Below are 26,681 nucleotides of genomic sequence, written 5' to 3'. Positions count from 1 at the left end.
ATAGAGAGCAGAGTGATGGTTACCAAGGGGGAGCGGATTGGGGGAGGAATGGAGTAGGAGGTTGGGGTGAGCAGATGTAGCCTTTTACATATGGAATGGATAGCAGCAAAGTCCTACTGTATGGCACAGAGAACTATGTTCAGTATCCTGTGATAAACCATGATGGAAAAGAACATTTTTTTAAAAAAGAATGTGTGTATATATATATATATATATATATATATATATATATATATATTTATATATATATTTTATATATATATGTATGTATGTATAACCAAATCACTTTGATGTACAGCAGTAATTAACACAACATTGTAAATCAACTATACTTCAATAAAAAAATTTTTTTATTTTAAAAAATTTAAAAGAAAAAGGAAGGTGATCTTAGTCGTTTCTCTGACCCTCATAAAATTCCTCTGTGTGCCCTACAGATCCTTTTTCTCACAGATATACAGTGGAGCTCCTGTCTAATTGGGGCTCGTTTTGAGTTCTCCCTCAAATAATTTGTGCATCAAAAGAGAAAAAGAGTAGATGACTACAGCTTTGATGGATAAAGAGACTTGGAATGAGGGGCGAGTTGTTACCTTCCCATACATTTCTCCTCCCTGTCTTCTCAGATCCACGTGCCTGTGAATGTTAGACTATATCTTAGCATGAAATTGCCTACGAGAATTAGGAAATAAACAAGTAGTCCTATAATAGGAGTTAAGGGTAGTCGGTCTGTCCACCCTACCTGACAAGCCTGTCTTTAAAAAATAAAGCCTGGCTTGAAAAAATATTTTGGAGTTCTAAATAATCACATAATAGGAATATTTTCAAACTTCTTATGAAGTATGATTTTGATGAAGGAAAAAAGATAGGAATATGTTTATGCTTGTGTGTCTGTGTGTTTGTGTACTATGTGTGTATGTACATATACGTACACTAAGTAAGGTGATGGCAAAAAAATATGCATTTGGATTTATATATATGTTTGTGCGTGTGTATGTGTGTATTTTTATCTTGCCTTGCCCTTATTAGTTTTGGAGCCATCTGAAGTATCTGGGTCTTTGTCACTTTGAACACATCACATTTGCTTAGGTTAGCTGCATTTGGAGTCTTTTTGCCTAAGGCTTATCCTTTGAATCCTGACTCCGTGCCTATTGATCAGAATAGTTGACAGATGTCGGTAGAGTCCTTCTTTTAACTTGATCGTTTGGGAAATGCTTATGCTTCCGTGAACTCTGTTGTAGAAAGTTACACAGAATTTCTGGCATTACTTATTACAGACAACACCACATCTTCACTTTAATCTCCTTTTAAAATAATTCTATAATCGACTTCTTGTTGAATTAAAGAAACACCCTCCTGTCACGTGATTCCTTGGGCATTTGGCAGAGTCGGTGGTTATAATCCTGGGACTTGAAAGCAGGCCAGTCTGAGCTTGAATCCTCTTTACTGTTGACTAGTTCTGTTTTGTTAGGTGAGCTGTTTCTTAACTACTCAGAAACTTGCTTTCCTTATCCATAAAATAGGAATAAAAATAGGACCTCTATCCTAGCATTTATTGAAGATTTTTAAAATAAAATGCAGGTAAAGCTGGTAGCACAGTGCTTGGTACAAATAAGCAGTCAGTATCTGGAAACCATTCATTTTTGTTTTTATTTTATTGTTATCTTCCTAAGTGTGCTTTTTGACACAATATGCTCAACATCTCAGACCACCTGCTTTGCTCAGGTCTAATCAAGGGACTTGGACTGATTGGCTTTTGCTTGTGGGATGCAGTGTTTCCTAACTGAATGCAATCTGCCTTCTGCTCCAGCCACATCAACAGGAAGACACAATATGAGAACCCAGTTCTAGAAGCCAAACGGAAGAAGCAGCTGGAGCAACAGCAGCCGCAGCAGCAACAGCCGGAAGGTTCGCTTTCCCCTGATCTGCGGGCCAAGGAGCTCTGGGCAAAGCCTGGGCGCTGACACCCCCGTGTGGTCAGAGCTGGCCACGAGCATCACGTCCTTTGCGGTGCTGGGGACTTGATGTCCTGGAAGGGTGGAGAGTAATGCAGAGCCTCTGCTAGATTCCATACCCTGAACCCGGACAGCTACAGTGGGGGGCCCAGTTTAAAAGCACCCAATCTCCACTCTAATTTAGAAAGGGGCTGCCGTTAGATTGGAGAAGAGTTCTGATGGTGAAAGAACTACCTTGTGCCCAGTAGCTTTTGCACAGCAGATTTATCTAAATCTAAACCACTTTTAGCACTTTAAGAGGAGGTGCTGGGTATGAAACTAACTTTTACTTTTAGGAACATTACATATAAGAATCAGAAAACGCTGGTAGTTTTCAGTGCTTTTAAAAAATTACAAGTTAGTTCACGCTCTTCACAAAAATATGAACAATTCAGGAGTGGAGAACATTTAAGTTCTCCATTTAAGCCAGTGGAGGCCCTACTGGCTCCCATCCCATTCTCAGCAATAAACACTGTGCAGAAATTTTCTGGGGATGTACAAATACGCATCTTTTTACAAAAAGTAGACCATAATTTATATATATTAATATATTATGTATTTGCATATGTATTAGTTTTGTGACCTGTTTTTGTCACTTAAATATATTTCTTGCACAAATTTCAATGCTACTTAATATAGATTTACCTTGTAATTCTTTTTTTTAAACATCTTTATTGGAGTATAATTGCTTTACAGTGGTGTGTTAGTTTCTGCTTTATAACAAAGTGAATCAGCTATGTGTGTACATATATCCCCATATCTCCTCCCTCTTGCATCGCCCTCCCACCCTCTCTATCCCACCCCTCAAAGTGGTCACAAAACACTGAGCTGATCTCCCTGTGCTATGCGGCTGCTTCCCACTAGCTATCTATTTTACATTTGGTAGTGTATACATGTCCATGCCACTCTCTCACTTCGTCCCAGTTACCCTTCCCCCTCCCCGGGTCCTCAAGTCCATTCTCTACATCTGCGTCTTTATTCCTGTCCTGCCCCTAGGTACTTCAGAACCATTCTTTTTTTTTTAGATTCCATATATATGTGTTAGCATACAGTATTTGTTTTTCTCTTTCTGACTTACTTCACTCTGTATGACAGTCTCTAGGTCCATCCACCTCACTACAAATAACTCAGTTTCGTTTCTTTTTATGGTTGAATAATATTCCGTTGTATATATGTGCCACATCTTCTTTATCCATTCATCTGTCGATGGACACTTAGGTTGCTTCCATGTCCTGGCTATTGTAAATAGTGCTGCCATGAACATTGTGGTACATGACTCTTTTTGAATTATGGTTTTCTCAGGGTATATGCCCAGTAGTGGGATTGCTGGGTCATATGGTAGTTCTGTTTTTAGTTTTTTAAGGAACCTCCATGCTGTTCTCCATAGTGGCTGTATCAATTTACATTCCCACCAACAGTGCAAGAAGGTTCCCTTTTCTCCACACCCTCCCCAGCTTTTATTGTTTGTAGATTTTTTGATGATGGCCATTCTGACCAGTGTGAGGTGATACCTCATTGTAGTTTTGATTTGCATTTCTCTAATGACTAGTGATGTTGAGCATTCTTTCATGTGTTTGTTGGCAATCTGTATATCTTCTTTGGAGAAATGTCTATTTAGGTCTTCTGCCCATTTTTGGATTGGGTTGTTTGTTTTTTTGATATTGAGCTGCATGAGCTGCTTGTAAATTTTACAGATTAATCCTTTGTCAGTTGCTTCATTTGCAAATATTTGCTCCCATTCTGAGGGTTGTCTTTTGGTCTTGTTTATGGTTTCCTTTGCTGTGCAAAAGATTTTAAGTTTCATTCAGTCCCATTTGCTTATTTTTGTTTTTATTTCCATTTCTCTAGGAGGTGGGTCAAAAAGGATCTTGCTGTGATTTATGTCATAGAGTGTTCTGCCTATGTTTTCCTCTAAGAGTTTGATAGTGTCTTGCCTTACATTTAGGTCTTTAATCCATTTTGAGTTTATTTTTGTGTATGGTGTTAGGGAGTGTTCTAATTTCTTTCTTTTACATGTAGCTGTCCAGTTTTCCCAGCACTACTTATTGAAGAGTCTGTCTTTTCTCCATTGTATATTCTTGCCTCCTTTATCAAAGATAAGGTGACCATATGTGCGTGGGTTTATCTCTGGGCTTTATATCCTGTTCCATTGATCTATATTTCTGTTTTTGTGCCAGTACCATACTGTCTTGATTACTGTAGCTTTGTAGTATAGGCTGAAGACCGGGAGCCTGATTCCTCCAGCTCCGTTTTTCTTTCTCAAGAAATTGCTTTGGCTATTCGGGGTCTTTCGTGTTTCCATGCAAAGTGTGAAATTTTTTGTTCTAGTTCTGTGAAAAATGCCATTGGTAGTTTGATAGGGATTGCTTTGAATCTGTAGATTGCTTTGGGTAGTGTAGTCATTTTCACAATGTTGATTCTTCCAATCCAAGAACATGGTATATCTCTCCATGTGTTTGTATCATCTTTGTGTTTGTATCATTTTATCTTCCAGGTCACTTATCCGTTCTTCTGCCTCAGTTATTCTGCTATTGATTCTTTCTAGAGAATTTTTAATTTCATTTATTGTGTTGTTCATCATTGTTGGCTCTTTCGTTCTTTTAGGTCCTTGTTAAATGTTTCTTGTATTTTCTCCATTCTATTTCCAAGATCTTGAATCATCTTTACTATCATTACTCTGAATTCTTTTTCAGGTAGACTGCCTATTTCCTCTTCATTTGTTTGGTCTGGTGGGTTTTCACCTTGCTCCTTCATCTGCTGTGTGTTTCTCTGTCTTCTCATTTTGCTTAACTTACTGTGTTTGGGGTCTTCTTTTCACAGACTGCAGGTTCATAGTTCCCGTTGTTTTTGGTGTCTGCCCCCAGTGGCTAAGGTTCGTTCATTGGGTTGTGTAGGCTTCCTGGTGGAGGGGACTGGTGCCTGTGTTCTGGTGGATGAGGCTGGATCTTTCTGGTGGGCAGGACCACGTCTGGTGGTGTGTTTTGGGATGTCTGTGACCTTATTATGATTTTAGGCAGCCTCTCTGCTAATGGATGGGGTTGTGTTCCTGTCTTGCTAGTTGTTTGGCATAGGGTGTACAGCACTGTAGCTTGCTGGTCGTTGAGTGGAGCTGGGTCTTAGCGTTGAGATGGAGATCTCTGGGAGAGCTTTCGCCATTTGATATTACGTGGAGCTGGGAGGTCTCTGGTGGACCAATGTCCTGAACTCGGCTCTCCCACCTCAGAGGCACAGGCCTGACACCCGGCTGGAGCACCAAGACCCTGTCAGCCACACGGCTCAGAAGAAAAGGGAGGAAAAAAAAGAAAGAAGCAAAGAAGGAAGGAAGGGAGGGAGGGAGGGAGGAAAAGAAAAGTTAATAAAATTAAAAAAAAATTTTTTATTAAAAAAAAAAAGTAATTTAAAAAAAGGAAGAAAGAAAGAAGAGAGCAACCAAACCAAAAACAAATCCACCAATGATAACAAGTGCTAAAAACTATACTAAAAAAAAAAAAGGACAGACAGAACCCTAGGACAAATGGTAAAAACAAAGCTATACAGACAAAATCACACAAAGAAGCATACACATATACACTCACAAAAAGAAAAAAAGGAAAAAAAAAGTTATCTATATATATATAAAAAAAAAAAAGGAAGAGAGCTACCAAATCAATAAACGAATCTACCAATGATAATAAACTCTAAATACTAAACTACGATAAACATAAAACCAGAAACAAATTAGATGCAGAAAGCAAACCCCAAGTCTACAGTTGCTCCCAAAGTCCACCACCTCAATTTTGGGATGATTTGTTGTCTATTCAGGTATTCCAGAGATGCAGGGTACATCAAGTTGATTGTGGAGATTTAATCCGCTGCTCCTGAGGCTGCTGGGAGAGATTTCCCTTTCTCTTCTTTGTTCGCACAGCTCCTGGGGCTCAGCTTTGGATTTGGACCCGCCTCTGCGTGTAGGTCACCTGAGGGCGTCTGTTCCCACCCAGACAGGACAGGGTTAAAGGAGCAGCTGATTAGGGGACTCTGGCTCACTCAGGCTGGGGGGAGGGAGGGGTACGGAATGTGGGGCGAGCCTGCGGCGGCAGAGGCCAACATGACATTGCAACAGCCTGAGGCGTGCCGTGTGTTCTGCCGGGGAAGTTGTCCCTGGATCACGGGACCCTGGCAGTGGCAGGCTGCACAGGCTCCTGGGAGGGGCGGTGTGGATAGTGACCTGTGCTTGCACACAGGCTTCTTAGTGGCTGCAGCAGCAGCCTTAGCGTCTCATGCCCACCTCTGTTGTCTGCGCTGGTAGCCGCGGCTCGCGCCCGTCTCGAGCTCGTTTAGCCAGTGCTCTGAATCCCCTCTCCTCACGCACCCTGAAACAATGGTCTCTTGCCTCTTAGGCAAGTCCAGGCTTTTTCCCGGACTCCCTCCTGGTCACGCGGCCAACCCCAGTCCTCTCCCTGGGATCCGACGGAAGCCCGAGCCTCAGCTCCCAGCCCCCGCCTGCCCCAGCGGGTGAGCAGACCAGCCTCGGGCTGGTGAGTGCTGGTCGGCACCGATCCTCTGTGCAGGAATGTCTCCCCTTTGCCCTCTGCACCCCTGTTGCTGCGCTCTCCTCTGTGGCTCCGAAGCTTCCCCCCTGCCACCCCCCCCGTCTCCGCCAGTGAAGGGGTTTCCTAGTGTGTGGAAACTTTTCCTCCTTCACAGCTCCCTCCCAGAGGTGCAGGTCCAGTCCCTATTCTTTTGTCTCTGTTTTTTCTTTTTTCTTTTGCCCTACCCAGGTACGTGGGAAGTTTCTTGCCTTTTGGGAAGTCTGAGGTCTTCTGCCAGCGTTCAGTAGGTGTTCTGTAGGAGTTGTTCCACATGTAGATGTATTTCTCTTGTATTTGTGGGGAGGAAGGTGATCTCCATGTCTTACTCCTCCGCCATCTTGAAGGTTTCCTACCTTGTAATTTTTAATGACTGCCTAATATTCCCTTTTATGAATCTCTGCACTTCATTTAGCCATCTATTTATTAATAGATGCTTAGGTTTTTCCTCATTTTTCATTGCAATCTTTAAAAATAATAGGCTTAGTACCCCTTCAATGTAATATGTGAATATCAGGTATATGAATATCAAGTATAATACTTCTCTTATTATAATATTGAATATAATAAATATAGACCGTAGCATGGAAGTTGGCAAACTTTTTCTGTAAATGGCCATATAATAAATACTTTAGGCTTTGCTCTTCATACAATCTCTATTAAAACTACTCATCTCTGCCCCTGTGGTATGAAAACAGCTACAGACTATATGTAAACAAGTGGACATGGCTGTGTTTCAGTAAAACATTATGTGTGAACACTAAAATTTGAACCTCATGTAATTTTCATGTGTTACAAAATATTCTTTTTAGATTTTTTTCAATCATTTAAATATGTAGAAACCATTCTTGGCTTACAAGCTTTATAAAAATAGACATTGGGACCAATTTGGCCTGTAAGCCATAGTTTTACAACCACTGCCATAGACTATATTTTAGAGAGAGCGTGTTTGTATGTGTCTGTGTGTGTGTGAGTATACTCACCCATGGAAAAGGTCTCCTTTCTACCCTAATCTCTCTCTATTTAAATTTTTTTTAAATTTTTTTTATGAGTTTGGGGAATGGGATTGTACAATTGAAATATGAGTGTTAAAACTGAGTGTACATATACAACTGACTATGTTAGCTTAGCTGGAAAAGTGACTTTGGGGTAGATCTCAAGGGTCACTCATAGTGGGTTATTTCTGGGCCTCCAAAGTGAGTACGACTTAGTCAGGACTCAGGAGTTTTAGTAATGGGTCCCATTTGGGTTTGAGAGATGATAGGGGATAGCACCTTAGCAAACTGCTAAAATCCACCTTCACTACCCCAGATAAGCAGGCTTCAGCAGCCCAGCCTAGGTCTAAATTGCATTAGAGAAGTTTCTCCCATATTGGGCCAGCTTTAGTTGACTCTATATCTTTCCTGATATTTTTTACTTGGTCTCACTTTGTACTCTCCAGCCAGAGAGAGCTGGAGATTTTATTAGTTGTATTTTTTATTGGTTGTATTTCTATCCTCAAAGATCTTAGGAGAAAGAGACAGAAACACAAACACACACACACACAGTGGGGAGGGACCTTATTATCCTTAACATAGAGTGGGGTCAGATACCAGTTTCTTTTCAATCGAAGCTCTCTGCTTCTGGTTTTATAGTTTTGGGTAGTTTTATAATTAAGTTTTATAATGAAGAAGAAGGTGAATCCTAAGTAAGTCGACCTAAGTAAGTAATCTTAAGTAAGCAATTGGAAGGAAAAACAGCAAACTGTTTCTTGTCTTCTTGTAGAATGGACAGAAGATCATTCATCGCTTGTGCCTCCTATTATTCCAAACCACCCCCCAAGCAATCCGGAGCAGGCCAGAGAAGCTCCACTTCAGGGTAAAGTGTTATTATAATTGCATCCTAATTTGGCTCAAAATTTTAATTTTTTTAAAGAAACTTTAAAGAGTGGAATCTTGTAACTCCCAAGTCATTCTAAAGAATTGCTCCTAGACAGTTCTTTGTTGTGGGCTGTCCTGTATGTATTGTAGGACCCTGAGCAGCGTTCCTGGCCTCTACCCACTAGGTACCAGGAGAATCCCTCCCACTTTGTGACAAACAAGTCCCCAGATATTGCCAAATGCCCCTGGGGAGGCAAAATCATCTTAGAGTTGTGAATCCTTGATTTAGAGACCACAGATATTTAATATTGTGTTAAATAAGATACACTGAAAATTCAGAACTAGATATTTCAAGATTCTAGTCAACGTATTTGCTTTTGACTAAGATTTTCTTGTAAATGTAAAATGGTTTGATATTATTGTGTTTTAAACTCTAACCTCTATTCTTGCTGCAGTTTTGGCATTTATGCATATTTTACATCGCTTCATTGGGTCTCACTTATTTACATTCACAAGTAGTATGCATCCCCTACAGAGATTCATTTTTGAAAATTGGAAGCTCCAGAATCTTGCTACTTTCAGGCCTCATTACTCTTAAGGGATAGAAAAGGTTTTGGGGTTTTTTGTTTTGTTTTTTCCTTTTAAATAAAAAAAATAGAACAAGCATCATATTTGATAGTGTTGGGGAGTTTGTGTTACAGAACCATTTAAAAAAATGGTAAAATTTGTGTTCCTTCTCTCTACATTTTAAAAGAAATAAATAATTGTGTTAGACATTAAAAGATAAGTAGAATAACTCTTTTCCCTAATTTTCATTCCTCCATTATAATTTTCATAAGAAAAATTGTTTCCCTTTTAGCTGATATTGTCATGAGATTGGTATTAATATCAACTTATATAAAATAATTTCATACTTTTCTATGGTGTTAATGGTTTTAATACAGATAGAACATAGAAGATTGTTATTATCTTATGTTATTATTAATTACATAATTCATATCAACATGATTGTGGCCTGCTTTGTATTTTTTTAAATATGAAATTCCTCTGCGGGCTCATGTTGTCTTATTTTCCTGCTCATGGTAAGTTAGCTACACTAACTTTTCAGTTCCTTGAACCTCTTTTCAATTCCTTAAATCAGCGAAACTATGGACCACATCAGGGCCTTTGCATATGCTGTTCCCTGTTTGCAGCTGTCTTTTCCTCCCACTCTTTTGCTTTGCTAACTTCTACTCATCTAAGGTTTTTGCTGGATTCCCCTGTCTTATTCACTCTTCCCATCTTAAACTTCTTATTTATAGAATTTAACTGTTGATAATTAGTGTTTATTTGTGTTCAATTATCTAACAACAGTTTCCTCTTCAGACTTTAAATCCTATGGAGGCAGGAGACTGTTTTTTTTTTCCCACTGGGGGATACCCCAAACTAGACCTAATCGCCTCTGCTAAATTTATTATTGTGTGAAACAACGTATGTACATCCATGATAACCAGCCTAGCTTCCTTAAAGAATTGTCTTAGAGATTAAATCAATTAAAGCTTTAAAGTTTCAGGCTCTGGGTGCCAAATGCTTAGTGCACCAGCTGAGTTAAGGGTCCAGATGGAATTGATCTCTATTAGGAACTTTATCTCAGATTCGTCTCTTGCTTTAGGCCTTTTTTTCCTTTTCTTTTTTCTTTTTTTCTTTACTCCTCTAGGGTCCCATAGTGGTTAGGGTTTGGGAGAAGCTCAATGAACTCCCTGTGGGAACTAGTCATTATTCTTAACACCCTTCTACTCCATAGTCTCTACATTGATTCTTGTCTTTCAAATATAGTCATGTCTTCGGAATATAGTGGATACAGAAGCCAGTTTAAATCCATACCCTTTGACTCCAAGCTGCAATTGTGAGAAACATTAAATTGGGTATTATCATCATAGGTTACTACTCTGAGTTCCCTGCCTGCTGGTTAAGCATCCTGGTCTACGTTCCTGACAGTACTCTCAGGAAGAAGCTATATAGCTAATAGGGTTAGATTGTTTGGTATTAATTTTGCTAAGTTCACTGCTCAACTAAACTTGCTTCTGATCAAGAGTGTACTTCTCATCCCAGCAAATGATAATTTTAAAGAGATCTGCTCTTGGGAAATCTCTCCATCTTCCAGCTTATGCTCAGAGAGGGATTTTTGTAGCCGCCCGTTTACCCCACCCACTTCACTACCACTGTCATCAAAATAATAGCCTACATTTATTGAGCTCTTTTATGTAGCAGCCACCTCCCTAAGCACTTTACCTATGTTATCTGTCCACAGTTCTTCCTGACAACCATCATGTGAATGGTGAGGTTGGTACCCTCATTACCTCCACTTACGCATCCGACACTCAGGCAGAGAGAGGTTTAGTAACTTGCCCAAAGCCACACAGCCAGGAAGTAGTAGAGCACAGATTTGAACCCTAGCTGTCATTAGGAACAGTTTAACTTTTGGCTAACACCTTTTTGTTGTTGTTTTTTGTGGGATACCTCATTGCATAGTCTCAACGTGTGCCCTCCAGTTTGGCTGCTACTGGCTACATGTTACCAGTTAAATTCAAGTTCATTACAATTAAAAACTCAAAAATTCAGTTCCTCGGTTCCACTAGCCATGTTTCAAGGGCTCAAGAGCTGCGTGTGACCAGCAGCTGCCATATTGGACAGTGCAGATACAGAGCATTTCCTGCGTCACAGGATGTGCTCTTGGACAGCACTGGGGTAGGGTATTCAAACAGTATTACCAAGAATAGTGCAGCTTGGCAGAGAAGCAAGCACCTATGGGTTATTCAAGAGTAGATGTTTGGGCCGAGACCCAGAAGATCCTGATTCACTGAGTCCAGGGCAGCCCCTGGAAATGAGTACATCTTTAAAAAGCTGCCCAGGTGATCCTCACACATAACCTCATCTGCAAGTGGTGACTAGTAAAGAGATTAGCATCTCTTAGAAAATGACACGTGCCACAGGGCTGCAGCAGAGAGCTCCACATTCCACTGCTTGTGGGTAGAAAAGCACTTCTTTTCCAAAACTACAGTAACTGATGATCTACCCATACATAAAACGTAATAAAACGTGCGTAAGTGTGAAACCCTCTGATCTTCCCTCCCTAGTTAAGTGTTGAAACAGGAAGTCAGTGGTGTAATTTCAAAGTCTTCTTCATGTCTCTTTTAAGCTGAAAACATTCTGAGCTCAAAATATGCTAATTGCTTTAAAACATTTCATTCAGATAATCTGCCAGACACATTTTTACATTTTCTAACTTTGCCTATAATCAGGGTGGAAAACTTACACACTCAGCCACCTCTTTCCGCCTTCTCAAAGACACGTTAAATCTCATTTCTTTGTGCTGTTGTTCATTCATTCATTCAACACACATTTTTGGAGCACATACAATGAAACAGGCCGCGTTCTACACGCTGGATATACAAGCAGAAATCCTCATGGGGTTTCCATTCTAGTGTTGTATGTGTGGGCATGTGCAGTGCCCCTCCTGCAAGGGGCTGCGGAGAGGGAGACAAAACCCCCAACCAATAAGTAAGATGTATACTGTGTGGGATGGTGATAAATGCTAACAACAAAAATAAAGCAGGTAAGGGGGATTGTGAATGTTGAAGGAGGTATTGCAGTTTTTAATACGGTGGACAGAGAAAGCCTCACTGAGAAGGTGATGGCTATTGATGTCTTTGCATAAGTGAAATACATTTCCCCTCGAGCTCTCCCTAGTAGCCTCTACCTCAAGAATGTCTGCTATTCACATATCCCGAAAAGGAAAATTTGGGGGTTATCTCAACGGTCCTCAATTTTCCATCTAGTAATTACCATAGTAACTGTCTCAGTACAAGCCCTGGCTGCACTTGACATCACCTCCCTGGTGCTCTGGCAGACGACTTCGCATGGTGAATCCTGCTAGGTCTCGCCTTTCATTAGCCACGGTGACAGGGCTGTAGTTTGTCATGCTTCCCACCAGCCTTGGGACTGCTCTAGAGAGGAGGAGGTTAGTGAGCAGACCTGTGACTCCGGGAAATTTAAAACAGCCTTCTTAAGAGCCAGAAACTTTTGAAATGTGCAATTAAAGATTGTATGTGTGCCCAGAGACCTTTTAAAAAAGATACAGCTAACCAAAAATAACTTTCCTTCCTGGGTGCCAGCCTCCTAGTGCAGGGGTATATGGAGACATGGAGATTTTTTCTCCTGTTTGTTTGTTTTATTTTTTTAATTTTTATTTATTTATTTATTTGTATAACATTTTTGATAGAAAAGAAATAGGGCAGATGGAGAAGCTGTGGCAAGGGCGGGAGATGGGAAGTATAATTAGGAGAGTTGAAAGAGTCTGAACATAGAATGACGTTCACTACCGGGGATAATCGGGGAAATTCCAATGAGCTTCCCAATTACAGAGAAATGCCCAAACCCAAAATAAAATTTGGAGTTTGTGTACAAAATGTTATTTGTGAATGTTATCAAGAAAACTCAATAAAACCTTAGGTAGCATGTTTGGAAGCTGTATATCTATTAATTTATTTTAAATAAGACGACTGAATTTGGAGCCATCTGGCTCTTATTACTGTTTAGTTTAGGTTTTTTTCTTTTTCCTTAAATATTCTAAGCCACATGTCCTAAACTTTTTTTAAACATTAAGTTTTAGCAGCAGACATATCTGGGCAATTCCACAAATTGTTAAAAGATGCAAATGAACAGGAAAAATCAGGTGAATTTTAGAATTCAATTCAGAGTAGAGTTATGACTCTTTAATTTTTAAAATAGTGATTCTCCATTTTTATCAAGTTATTCTTTGTGTCTATACTACGTCTTCTAGTATTATCTATTTAGTTTCAGAATGAATTTTCTGTTTGTCTAAAAGCTAAAGTTTTTGCTTAATTGGTTTTATAAGTGGAAGCCAAGCACAAGGCAATATATTGGAAGCCATACTGGAAAATATAAACTATGACAAAACAGAAGACACAAAGCAAAGACCCACTCCTCTTTCTCTGAAGAACCTCATGTAGTTTGCTGTCAAACTACATGAAATAAAACTAGGGATCCATGTCAGACGATGGACACCAATGTCATCCTTCTCTTACATTTTCTTTTGGATCTTTGTTCTGACACACTATGTACCCTAGCCCCCTCCTTACACAAAGGGGCCTAGGAACTCCCTTAGTACTGAAATCAAGAGAGGACTTTCTTAGGACACCTTTGTGCCCACATGCCCCAGCACAGGAGCTTGGAGAGTTATCTCTGAGTTCTTATCATTTCTTATTTAATTCATCTTTTCACTCCTGGTGATGTTCCTTATACATTTCTTGTTTTAATCCAGGCAAACCCTTTTTTACACGAAACCCTTCAGAGTTGAAAGGCAAATTCATTCACACGAAGCTGCGGAAAAGCAGTCGTGGCTTTGGCTTCACGGTCGTTGGAGGGGATGAACCTGACGAGTTTCTGCAGATCAAGAGCTTGGTCCTAGATGGTCCCGCCGCGTTGGATGGCAAGATGGAAACAGGTATGAGACACCACATGGTCCTGTGTGGTCAGGACCAGATGACACCATGATTTCATAAGTTTGTAAGTGTCCTTTAGAAACTTGGCGAATGAACAAGGTTCCTGCACTAAGTAAATGCATTCCCTGGTATAAATGAAAAGCTTTGAATCATTTTAACATTTCCCCATTTTGGGGAACTGTTAGGGTGCTGTTGAGTACAGTATGGCAGTAATTTACTAAAAATGTAGATCCATTTGAATAAATGAATTCTCAACTTGGTTTTTTATAGTGAGAATTTTTTTCAGAAGAAAGCTCCAGTGTTCTTTCAGTGATCATTATATTCTCATTAGCAGGGAAGACACTAGATGCTACAAAAATGCCTGATTAGCATAAAATAACTAATAGAAGCAGTCTCTTTGTGCTTTACGGTACTACCCCCAAACAGTTTCAGTTCAGCTTCGTATTGGTAGGATTTGATAGTATAAAATTGATATAACTTTTCTGGGCACTGTTTTTTTAACCGTCAACTCTTTTGCAGGAGATGTGATTGTGAGTGTGAACGACACCTGTGTTTTGGGACACACGCATGCACAAGTTGTGAAAATCTTCCAGTCCATTCCCATCGGTGCCAGCGTGGACCTTGAACTCTGCCGAGGTTATCCATTGCCTTTTGACCCAGATGACCCCAACACGAGTTTAGTGACCTCTGTGGCCATTTTGGATAAAGAACCAATTATTGTGAATGGGCAAGAGACCTATGACTCGCCGGCTAGTCACAGTAGTAAAACAGGCAAAGTCAATGGCATGAAGGACGCCAGGCCAAGCAGCCCTGCAGATGTGGCTTCAAACGGTTCCCATGGTTACCCCAATGACACTGTCTCTTTGGCTTCCTCCATAGCCACTCAGCCAGAACTCATAACTGTTCATATAGTCAAAGGGCCAATGGGCTTTGGTTTTACAATTGCGGACAGTCCTGGCGGTGGCGGCCAAAGAGTGAAACAGATTGTCGACAGTCCAAGGTGCCGAGGCCTGAAGGAAGGGGATCTTATAGTGGAAGTTAATAAGAAGAACGTGCAAGCTCTGACTCACAACCAAGTTGTGGACATGCTGATCGAATGTCCAAAGGGAAGTGAGGTCACATTGTTAGTGCAACGAGGAGGTATGTAGATTTATTATCTTTCATTGTTTTTAAACCCAAATCCATTGTTGTACTTACTGGTTATCAGGTAGCTATTTGGGGCTTTCTGAATGTCTGTTCCTTTAAGATCATTTTTATTTAAATATTGGGAAATGCATTCAAAATGCCTTCTGATTTCTCTAAATGCTAGCCTCTTTAGAATAAAGATTATGTTTATGCTTTATGTATTTACACAAAAGGACATGCAGCTACAGTGATACTGTTACTGAAAGTGGGGTCTGGCTGCTTGCCACTCAAAAGCTAATAAAAAGGCAAGGTTGGTGGAAAGGGAAGTTTGTTTTATTTCAGAGGCGGGCAACCTGGGGGGATGGTGGACTCATGTCCAAAGGCCAATTCCCCCCCACAGCAGACAGTCAGTGGGCAAGAGTTTTTATAGCCAGAGGGAGAGGGTTACATGCAAAACAGCACAGTCAGCTCTGACAGTCATCTTGAAATTGGTCATGCAGTGGTCTGATCAGTGCCATCTTGACTGTTTCAAGTACAGTTAGTCTTCAGTTCCAGGGTCAGTTTGTTCCCATTTCTTTGAGACCAGTTCTCAGAATTGTGGTAGCTTCTGTCATGGCTGCAGTCTGGTCATCGTGTAGTTAACTTCTTCCACCTGGTGTGGGTTTCAGTATCTACAAACCTGCTCAAAGAATATGGCTGTGAATGTTTAGCCCTTGAGAAGGAACTAAAGGTCCCTGACTTTGCTTAATGACTAAACTCTTATTATTTGGTTCTATTTGACTGTTTTCCTTAGCTTCTGGATTTTCTCACTTCTCTGATTAAACTTATTTCTTTTTTTTTTTTTTTTTTAACTTATTCTTTGAGTAAAGTTTTTCTACAGACAAAAGGCAGGTGGAGGACATGGCGGGGAAAGGACCATAGCGTCCTGCTCTGTTTCAGTACCTTTAAATGTAAATCAGACTGTGCCTTTTAAAACCCATTAAGCTTTGAAAACCTTTATCTTTTAAGTCTCCTGAACCTGGTCTACACAGTGTGCATGCAAAACGTGGCTCTCGGCCACTCTTCCAGCCTCATCTCACACTCGTCTCCCTTCCTCACTGTGCTTGGCCACCTGGCTTCTTTTCTGTAGTGCCTTCACTACTCTAAGCTCTTCTGTCTCAGGGCCTTTGCACTTTCTGTTTCTACTGCTTGGAAGACTCTTTTCCCCAGGTCTTCACTTGGCTGGCTCGGTCTCATTCAGGGCTCCTGCTGAGAGAGGGCTTCTCTGATTACTTATCTAAAGTAGCCCCCAGCACTCCTATGTAATCTCTGCTGCATCACCCCATTTCTTAATAGCTTTTATCATGATCATTATTATCACAAGCCATTGTTTTGTATATTATTTTTCTTTGTTCCTCTCTCTTTTTCTTTTTTTTTATTGGAGTATAGTTTTTTAAATTTTTATTGGAGTATAGTTGATTTACAATGTTATGTCAGTTTCAGGCGTACCGCAAAGTGAATCTGTTATACATATACATATATCCACTCTTTTTTAGATTCTTTTCCCATATAGGTCATTACAGAGTATTGAGTAGCGTTCCCTGTGCTATACAGTAGATCCTTATTGGTTATCTACTTTATATATAGTAGCGTGTATATGTCAATCCCAATCTTCCAATTTATCCCTCCCCCAACCCTACCCCCGGTAATCATGTTTATTTTCTACATCTGTAAATCTATTTCTGTTTTGTAGATAAGTTCATTTGTACCCTTTGTTTTTAGATTCCACATATAAGCGATATCATATGATATTTTTCTTTCTCTGACTTCACTCAGTGTGACAATCTCTAGGTCCATCCAAGTTGCTGCAAATGGCATTATTTCGTTCTTTTTTATGACTAATATTCCATTGTATATATGTACCACATCTTCTTTATCCATTCCTCTGTTGATGGGCATTTAGGTTGCTTCCGTGTCCTGGCTTTCGTAAATAGCACTGCAATGAACATTGGGGTGCGTGTATCTTTTTGAATTATTGTTTTCTCCAGATATATGCCCAAGAGTGGGATTGCTGGATCAGATGGTAGCTCTATTTTTAGTTTTTTAAGGAACCTGCATACTGTTCTCCATAGTGGCTTTACCAGTTTACATTCCCACCAACAGTGTAGGAGGGTTCCCTTTACTCTCTCTTTTTCATTCGAATATAAGCTCCACAAAGCCAGAGCCTACCTCTGCATGTTGACAGCTGTATCCCCAGTACTTAACACAGTACCCGACTCCCGCTAGGTGTTCATGAATGAATAGGTAATGAATGAATGAATGGATATGTGATTATTTATACTTGGCAGCAACAACGGCTCCACCAATCGTATTAAAAACATCTCAGCATACCCACATTTTAATGAAGGGGTTAAAGATCTCAGAGAAGTGGGGTATTCTAAATCCTGAGACAGTTGGCTTTCTTTCCCCTGCCAGCAACCCCCCACCTCTGCACCCCCGGAACTCCCAGGACCTCACACTGAGAAACATTTTCCGCCTGTTGAAATGTCTTGCTCCTGGGTCTGTACTTGTGACTAATCTTGATTGATCACCTCCCACAATGGGCCTGAGTTTGGTCGTTTCCTTGACCCTTGCCAATAGGATGTGTTTCATGCACAGAGTATTCTGACCCTCTGAAAAGAGATCAGGACCCAGACTTTTATTTCCTCTCGGTTTCACTGAGACAGAAAAGCTTGTTTATGTCGCAACAGCCATGTCCTCGGGCTCTCGTGAAGCTGTGTGTCCTGTGATCAAAATGATTGGGGTTGCGGGAAGGAAATCCAAAATTCAGAACTGTCTGTGTGAATCACAATGCTCAGTCCACCCTTCTTGAACAGGTGTAAAACCCATTTGCAGATTTTATTTTTAAAAAAGTTATTTCTACCAATACAATTTTGAAGTTTCTTCTTTTACCTAGACCACTTGACTGCACAGATAATTTTGTTTTAAACAGTGACCAAGATGTAGTAGGAAGTGACTTGAGGTTAAGGATGAGGAGGAGGGGGGTGGTGAGGGATGATGGTACCTGGCACTTACAGACAAGTGAGCAGTTTACAAAGCAGTTTTCAAACCTACACACACCTCTCATGTCATTTTTACCCCATCCCTGAAAAGGAAGGTACCAGCCAACAGTAGGATTGAGAAGTTCACCTGGATTCTTTGGTTTCCAGTCTAGTGCTCTGCCCTACTTAACTCTGAACACCACTGATTTTTGCACAATTGCTGGTTTCAGTGGCCGGCAACTTGGAAACTTTTAAATAGTTCTTGGTACATCAGGGCATCTCTGATTCAGCCACTGCTCATTTGACATCACAAATCGCCCTGCTCTCCTTCTTCATTTATTTGCTCCTTCGTTTCTTTTGTCATTTTGTTCATTTTTTCTTTTCCATTCAATTCACTTTTAAGGAGACCAAAAAGTAAAGTCTCATTGTAATTTACTAACTAACAGTGGTTACTGGAGCCATATTGTAATGAATTTGCCCAAATTAGCAAACAACTCGTTATAAAAATATACCCCTTGATTTCAAATATGTTTACATTTTCTCTTCTTAATTCCTAAGACCTTCTTTTGGTTAACGCCATTATATTTTATAACATTAAATTAATAAGGGAAGATCCAGAATATATTGCCACATTAGTCAACATCTACATAGTTTATTCCAGAACCTGAGTAATTTAAAATCACTGTAACATCAGCAGTCTTTAAAATATGCCATATGCCTTATGTTTGATTTATGTGTCAGATAGAAAGTTTGTACATCTGCACTTGGCAAGCTCACACCAGCTACTATTAATCTTTCTAGAAAGCATATAAATGTATTTGTTTCTGCCATGTATCAGTTACTTGAATTGGGGCTGGCATTTTAATCATTCCTCTTGTATGATGAGGGTGTAAATGAGAAGGTTTGATGATCATTTAGGATAGCGGCTAGGTTAAATGAGAAAGTAAACAGCCACTTCACTGATTCTTTCTAATGAATCTTATTTCCATCATAACTCCTGGTAAGCAGATTGATAAACTCATTAAGTCTACACCTTTCTTGATTCTCAGGAATTCATATCTCAAAGGTGGGGCTTTCTATGCTTTAAAGAACTAGTCTTTTCTACTTTGGGGCAGAACTTAGCTACATTTGCATTTTGGTTTTCACTCTTAACTCCCAAGCTCATTTTTAATTTTTGTTCTGGTCGAAATCAGGTGCATTTTGGTTTTTAGCTTTTTGTTTTTTTTTTAATCCCCCTCCCACCAATGGAAGTAAGCAGAGGTTGAAATATCATTTGTAAATTTCTGGAGACAGTTTCCAAGGTCAGGCTTGGGCTTGCTGGGCGTGTCTATCCATAGCCCTGGCAGCTGGGACCATTACTTATTTGTGTACAAGTGTCTTCTTTATAAACATGTCCATGCCTATGGATGTCACTCAAGTTCTTAAAGGGCAGCGCCTTCTTCCTGTGCCTGGCTGCCCATCTTCCCATGGTAAGTCCTTTCCTCCTTCTCCCTCTGCTGTCCAGTAAAGAGAATGCCTTTTATTTTTCTTCATTTTTCACATGGCATTTGCATTCAGACAGCCCATCACCTGACACCAGTGTGAGTCTAGAGGCTTTTTTAAGCGTTTGGAAAATCATGCTAGAAGGTGATTACTATTGTTTTGAATATTTTTTTTTTTAATTTACAAAAGATGTAGAATTTGTTCCATAAAGCTTTTTTTACTTTAAAAGAGGGAGTGGGACTTCCCTGGTGGTCCAGTGGTTAAGACTTTGCCTTCCAATGCAAGGGGTACGAGTTGGATCCCTGGTCAGGGAGCTAAGATCCCACATGCCTCGCAGCCAAAAAACCAAAACATAAAACAGAAGCAATATTGTAACAAATTCAGACTTCCCTAGTGGCACAGTGGTTGGGAGTCCACCTGCCAATGCAGGGGACACGGGTTCGATCCCTGGTCTGGGAGAATCCCACATGCCACGGAGCAACTAAGCCCGTGCGCCACAACTACTGAGCCTGCGCTCTGGAGCCTGCAAGCCACAACTACTGAGCCCACGTGCCACAACTACTGAAGCCTGTGCGTCTAGAGCCTGTGCTCTGCAACAAGAGAAGCCACCACAATGAGAAGCCTGCGCATCGCAGTGAAGAATATCCCCCACTCACTGCAACTAGAGGAAGCCCATGTGCAGCAATGAAGACCCAACACAGCCAAAAATAATTAATTTTAAAAAATATTGTAACAAATTCAATAAAGACTTTAAAAATGGTTAAAAAAAGAAAGAAAGAAAGAAAAAGAAAAGGGCTTATATTGGGACTTCCCTGGTGGCTCAGTGGATAAGACTCCCAGCTCCCAATGCAGGGGGCCCAGGTTCCATCCCTGGTTGGGGAACTAGATCCCACATGCATGCCGCAACTAAGTCTGCAAGCCACAACTAAGGAGCCCGCCTGCCGCAACTAAGACCCCACGTGACCAAATAAATAAACAATTTTTTTTTTAAAGCGGATTATATTATATGTAGCATAACTACCTGTGCCCCCTGTGTATTTTGTATATTTGGCTAATTTATATCTAGTAGGAGGTATGACACTCTTGAAGATCTCATTTGGGGTGGAGTCAGAATACTCTGTTTTAAAAGACAATTTGGAATACTTTATGAAAGTGGAGAATGTGTGTTTTACTTTAGAGAGAAAAAGTGTACTGAGGAAAAAGCTGAACTAGAGGTTCCAGGAGCCCGCCTCCAGTTCAAACTGTGCCCATAGCTCCTCTGTACCTCTGACTGGGTTACAGCTCTTGCCCTGAGACTCATTTCTTTATCCAAAAAAATGGATATTTTGCACCAGCTCATCTTTAGGGTGACCCCTGCTAACTCTAATTTTATGCCCAAAAATGGCCTCATTGATGTGTAGGGGAAAGACCACAAGATTCGAGAGTCAGACAATGCGAGTTTAAATTGCAACTCCTGCCTTTATTCCCTTTGTGACCTTAGGCAAGTCATCTGAAAAAAGGTAGCATTTGTGCCAATTCCTGACCTAGAAGCAGTCACATGATAAATCAGTGGTGTTTTACTGATATCCCCTAGTGTCAGAAGCCACTGGGTATGGTGGGTTTCTTTTTTAAAAAAGAAAAAACAAACTCTAGCGTGTACCTGCAGAATTTTAATTTCAGTGCATGATGAGCAGGAACCTGTATTGTTTTTAGAAGCTGCACTGGCAATGCTGATGTAAAATCAGAATTGCAATCAGTTTTAGGCTTCTGCCCTCGTGGTCCCTTCTCATTTTGATTCTGTGACATATAACTTGAGAGTGAAATAAGTTTATAACTTAACAGTTATTTTCATTTCTAAGTGATTTCTTCTTTTAAAGTCCGATTTCTAAGCAACAGATTTCTCCATCTTCCGTAAGATCCATTGCAGCTCCCAAATTTGACATTTTTCTACTTCAGAGGAGGATGGAAAGGAAGACTTGGTCTCAGAGATGCTTCTTTTGCGCACAACTCTCTGGTGGCTTTTACTGATCACAACAGAATTAGAAGTGATGCTTTGTATACTGAGTGCTCTTGTCAGGGTACTAAGTAATTTTAGGATCTGAATATAAAGTAATGAAATGTTAGGATTCCTGGAGGGGAGGACTATATCCAACTTGCACTTTTGTATCCCTGGCACGTCATGGGGAACCTGGCATGTGGTAAGGTCTTAGTAAATACTAGCTGGATAAATTAAACTTTCTCTGCAAGTCACATTAGAAAATAAATTATATAGGGCTTCCCTGGTGGCGCAGTGATTGAGAATCTGCCTGCCAATGCAGGGGACACGGGTTCGAGCCCTGGTCTGGGAAGATCCCACATGCCGCGGAGCAACTAGGCCCGTGAGCCACAATTACTGAGCCTGCGCGTCTGGAGCCTGTGCTCCGCAACAAGAGACGCCACGATAGTGAGAGGCCCGCGCACCGCGATGAAGAGTGGCCCCCGCTTGCCGCAACTAGAGAAAGCCCTCTCACAGAAACGAAGACCCAACACAGCCATAAATAAATAAATAAACAAATACTTAAAAAACAGTAAAATCCTGTCCCATATTTAGTATTAAATGTATTAAAAAAAAAAAGAAAAGAAATTATATAGCTTTGTAGTCACTCTTCATAACTTCAGAAAGATAAAAAAGAGATGTTAAAAGGCAAAATGAAATATGAAAATCATGGTAGTGATAGTAATAATGTTACAATAATCACTGATTACTTACTATGTACCAGGATTGTAACCATGGTACAAGCAATACATACATGTACACACAGGCGGAAATAAAACCTCACAACATCCCACTGTTGTGACCACGTTGGAACCATCCATTTGCAGTGTGATTCTGAATAGGACCCTGTGGGAAATTAAGGCAGTGATTAGTAGGAAAAAAAAAAAAAAAGAAGTGAAGGAATTGCTTTTGTTGTAGGTGTTGAGATTCCGCAGCTGAATTTGTTTAGTATAAAGCAAAAGGGAAATTTCTGGTTTAGTTGGGAAGCATGTATAAGACTCCTCCTTGCTTAAAGCATTTGTAATACATAAAAACATTAGACGCTTCTGCAATGTGCCAGGTGTAGTTGGGTCTAAACATTTTACATATCATAATTCAGGAGCCCTCTGAGGTGACTAAAACCTTACCTCCACTTTAGAGGAGAGGGTGCTGAGCCCCAGAGAAGCTCAGTGATTTACCCAGAATCACACAGCTGATGAATGCAAGCTAGGATTTGAACCCAGGAATTCTAGTTCCAGAGACCGATCTCTTACCCACTATGCTAAGCAGCCTCCTGGCTTGTAGATGAAAAGCTCCAATACCGTTAAGGAGTACATCTTATACATAAAAGAATGAGTAAGGTCTGAAGTCCGTGGCAAATTAATGCCACTTAATTTTCATCCAGATTTACTGATGATAGTTCATTAAATCGTCATCAATCCACACAGGGAAAGCAATATCTAATCTCATCATCCAAGCACATGATTAGCATTAGCTCTTCTTTGCGTGTATTTTTCCCCGTCTGAAATGATGCAAAACCATCATAATTAGAACCGCGCTGCCGGAGAGTTAAACCTGGGTGATCAGGTGCCTCTTTTCTCTTTGCCCTCTGGTCACGGACTGGAGAATGAATTGCAAATTGCACTGCTTAAGTGTTTGACTGCCAGAATCTCTTCAGTTGAGCTGCAGGGTCTCGGAAAGGAGAATTCAGGTTGCTGGCAGAGTGATATCCTAATAGTGGTGGGGTCTGTGTATTCACATCAGCACATCCCATCTATTCCCCCTCCTCTGTCATGTCATCTTCCCACCTCTTCCCCGGCCTCTGCCATCCATCATGTGGCACCTGGCCTTGCTGTGGCCTTGCAACAGGTCTCAAGGCTTCCTCTAGTCTATTCTCTGGCTAGAGTGATTTAAAGTCAATTGTATGCAGTCACTGCTCATGTCAGGATGACGTCCCATCATTCAGAGTAAACTCCGAAGTCCTGTGTCACAGACAAGCACTTGCTCTTTCTTCTGTCTGTGTATTTCCTGTCACAGAGAGCCACAGAGCTTTCTCACTCCTGTCCTTGAGGCTTCTGCTCAAAGGTCCTTTCCTTCAAGAAGCCTGCTCTGACTGCTCCATAGAAAAGAAAACAGCGTCCGCCGCCATCATGCTCTGCTCTGTCCTTCTTTCTCAGGCCATGGACCCTTCCTTGTGGTCTCTGTGAGAGTAGGGACTGGGTCTCAATCATTATTTGATCCCCACCACCTAAAATCATGCCTGGCACATTGTAGGTCTTCAGAAAATCATCTATATTGAAGGAAAACTATGAATTAATGCAAGGCCCTTTGTTTTCATAAATGCTCATCATCCTTTAGAGAACTTTCTGGGCTGAGACCTTGTCATTAGAGCTGGGGAAGCAGGCAGCGGGAGATGGACCACCTCGAAAATCACACAGCATGAAGGTGAGACAGCCTGACTTCCAACCCAGGTTTGTTGGCCTGTAAAGCCCATGCCCTCTGTCACAGGCTGGCCTAAATGACAAGGAAAAAATGATACAAATAAACTTATATACAAAACAGAAATAGACCCACAGGCATAGAAAACAAACTCAAGGTTACCAAACACAACATTGTAAATCAACTCTACTTCAATAAAATAAATAAATAAATAAACAAATAAATAAATGACAAGGAAATGCATTTCATGGCAGTGGATCATGTTGGTCCAGTTAAGCCTGTTCTCCAGGTCCAGTGCAGTAGTCGCTATCCACATGTGGCTATTTAATTAATTAAAGCTAAATACGATGTAAAATTTAGTCCAACTGGCCACGTGTCAAGAACCGAATAGCCACATGTGGCCAGTGGCTGCCATATTGGACAGTGCAGTTATAGAACCTTTCCACCCTCGTAGAAAATGCTGTTGGACGGTGCTGCTCGAGAGATTTTTATTATTTTGCCCTCAAAAGTGGTATGTCGCATGTCCTTTATTTTACCCTTTCTCTTATATGCCTTTGATAGAAGAAAAATACGGAATTGAAGGCGACTTTATGGTTAATACATTTCTTTTTATACAGATAATGATAATAATAGGTCCTATTTATTAATTCTTTCCATGTGTAGGTACTGCTCTAAGCTCTTTACATGTGTTAACTGGATGTTAGGGGGTCACAAGGAATTGAGACTCAGAGAACATGAAAGACTTGTAAAGTATTAGCACTTGGGTGACCTGCTCTGTCCTAATCCTCAGACAGCTCATCAACGTTTAATGGTGATTATAGGGCTTCCACCTGGCCAGGAAGCATCTCATCTTTAATCCTGGACTGATGTTAAGGAGCTTAACTTAAATTATTTTATTATGTAAAGTATCTTTACTCTAAAAAGAGGAAGAAACTTTCTTTTTGATTTTTATTTTATTTTTTTTAACACAGCAGGTTCTTATTAGTTATCCGTTTTATACATATTAGTGTATATATGTCAATCCAATCTCCCAATTCATCCCACCACCCCCCTCCACCACCCTGCTTTCCCCCCTTGGTGTCCATACATTTGTTCTCTACATCTGTGTCTCTATTTCTGCCTTGCAAACCGGTTCATCTGTACCATTTTTCCAGATTCCACACATATGCATTAATATACAATATTTGTTTTTCTCTTTCTGACTTACTTCACTCCGTATGACATTCTCTAGGTCCATCCATGTCTGTACAAATGACTCGATTTCGTTCCTTTTTATGGCTGAGTAATACTGCATTGTACCTATGTACCACATCTTCTTTATCCATTTGTCTGTCGATGGGCATTTAGGTTGCTTCCATGACCTGGCTATTATAAATAGTGCTGCAATGAACATTGGGGGGCATATGTCTTTTTGAATTATGGTTTTCTCTGGGTATATGCCCAGTAGTGGGATTGCTGGGTCATATGGTAGTTCTATTTTTAGTTTTTTAAGGAACCTCCATACTGCTCTCCATAGTGGCTGTATCAATTAACATTCCCGTCAACAGTGCAAGAGGGTTCCCTTTTCGCCACACCCTCTCCAGCATTTGTTGTTTGTAGATTTTCTGATGATGGCCATTCTGACCAGTGTGAGGTGATAGCTCATTGTAGTTTTGATTTGCGTTTTTCTAATAATTAGTGATGTTAAGTAGCTTTTCATGTGCCTCTTGGCCATCTGTATGTCTTCTTTGGAGAACTGTCTATTTAGGTCTTCTGCCCATTTTTTGATTGGGTTGTTTGTTTTTTTAATATTGAGCTGCATGAGCTGTTTATATATTTTGGAGAGTAATCCTTTGTCTGTCGATTCATTTGCAAATATTTTCTCCCATTCTGAGTGTTGTCTTTTCATCTTGTTTATAGTTTCCTTTGCTGTGCAAAAGGTTTTAAGTTTCACTAGGTCCCATTTGTTTATTTTTGTTTTTATTTCCATTACTCTAGGAGGTTGGTCAAAAAAGATCTTGCTGTGATTTATGTCAAAGAGTGTTCTTCCTATGTTTTCCTCTAAGAGATTTATAGTGTCTGGCCTTACATTTAGGTCTGTAATCCATTTTGAGTTTATTTTTGTGTATGGTGTTAGGGAGTGTTCTAATTTCATTCTTTTACATGTAGCTGTCCAGTTTTCCCAGCACTGCTTATTGAAGAGTCTGTCTTTTCTCCATTGTATATCCTTGCCTCCTTGGTCATGGATTAGTTGACCATATGTGTGTGGGTTTATCTCTGGGCTTTCTATCCTGTTCCATTGATCTATATTTCTGTTTTTGGGCCAGTACCATGTTGTCTTGATTACTGTAGCTTTGTAGTATAGTCTGAAGTCAGGGAGTCTGATTCCTCCAACTCCGTTTTTTTCCCTCAAGATTGCTTTGGCTATTTGGGGTCTTTTGTGTCTCCATACAAATTGTAAGATTTTTTATTTTAGTAATTTGATAGGGATTGCATTGAATCTGTAGATTGCTTTGGGTAGTATAGCCATTTTCACAATATTGATTCTTCCAATCCAAGAACATGGTATATTTCTCCATCTGTTTGTGTCATCTTTGATTTCTTTCATCAGCATCTTATAGTTTTCTGAGTACAAGTCTTTTGCCTCCTCAGGTAGGTTTATTCCTAAGTATTTTATTCTTTTTGTTGCAATGGTGAATGGGATTGTTTCCTTAATTTCTCTTTCTG

At 40.3% G+C, this 26,681-nt stretch overlaps 1 protein-coding gene across 8 annotated transcripts in view; it reads left to right on the top strand.

The window, feature by feature from the left end:
- The window catches only part of MAGI1 (membrane associated guanylate kinase, WW and PDZ domain containing 1), a 616,101-nt gene that overhangs the window by 522,032 nt on the left and 67,388 nt on the right, over nt 1–26,681 (top strand). For 6 of the 8 annotated variants that reach the window (XM_061197117.1, XM_061197115.1, XM_061197123.1 and 3 more), the window contains 4 exons: nt 1,805–1,902; nt 8,318–8,410; nt 13,736–13,918; nt 14,436–15,056. In XM_061197117.1, coding sequence (XP_061053100.1) covers nt 1,805–1,902; nt 8,318–8,410; nt 13,736–13,918; nt 14,436–15,056 — 995 coding nt within the window. The remainder of the gene's footprint in view (nt 1–1,804; nt 1,903–8,317; nt 8,411–13,735; nt 13,919–14,435; nt 15,057–26,681) is intronic. The other 2 variants (XM_061197121.1, XM_061197120.1) reach the window with 1 other exon arrangement.

The sequence above is a fragment of the Eubalaena glacialis genome, chromosome 7 (assembly GCF_028564815.1).
Source record: "Eubalaena glacialis isolate mEubGla1 chromosome 7, mEubGla1.1.hap2.+ XY, whole genome shotgun sequence".
Lineage (NCBI taxonomy): Eukaryota > Metazoa > Chordata > Mammalia > Artiodactyla > Balaenidae > Eubalaena > Eubalaena glacialis.
This window is presented reverse-complemented; position numbering and strand designations above follow the sequence as displayed.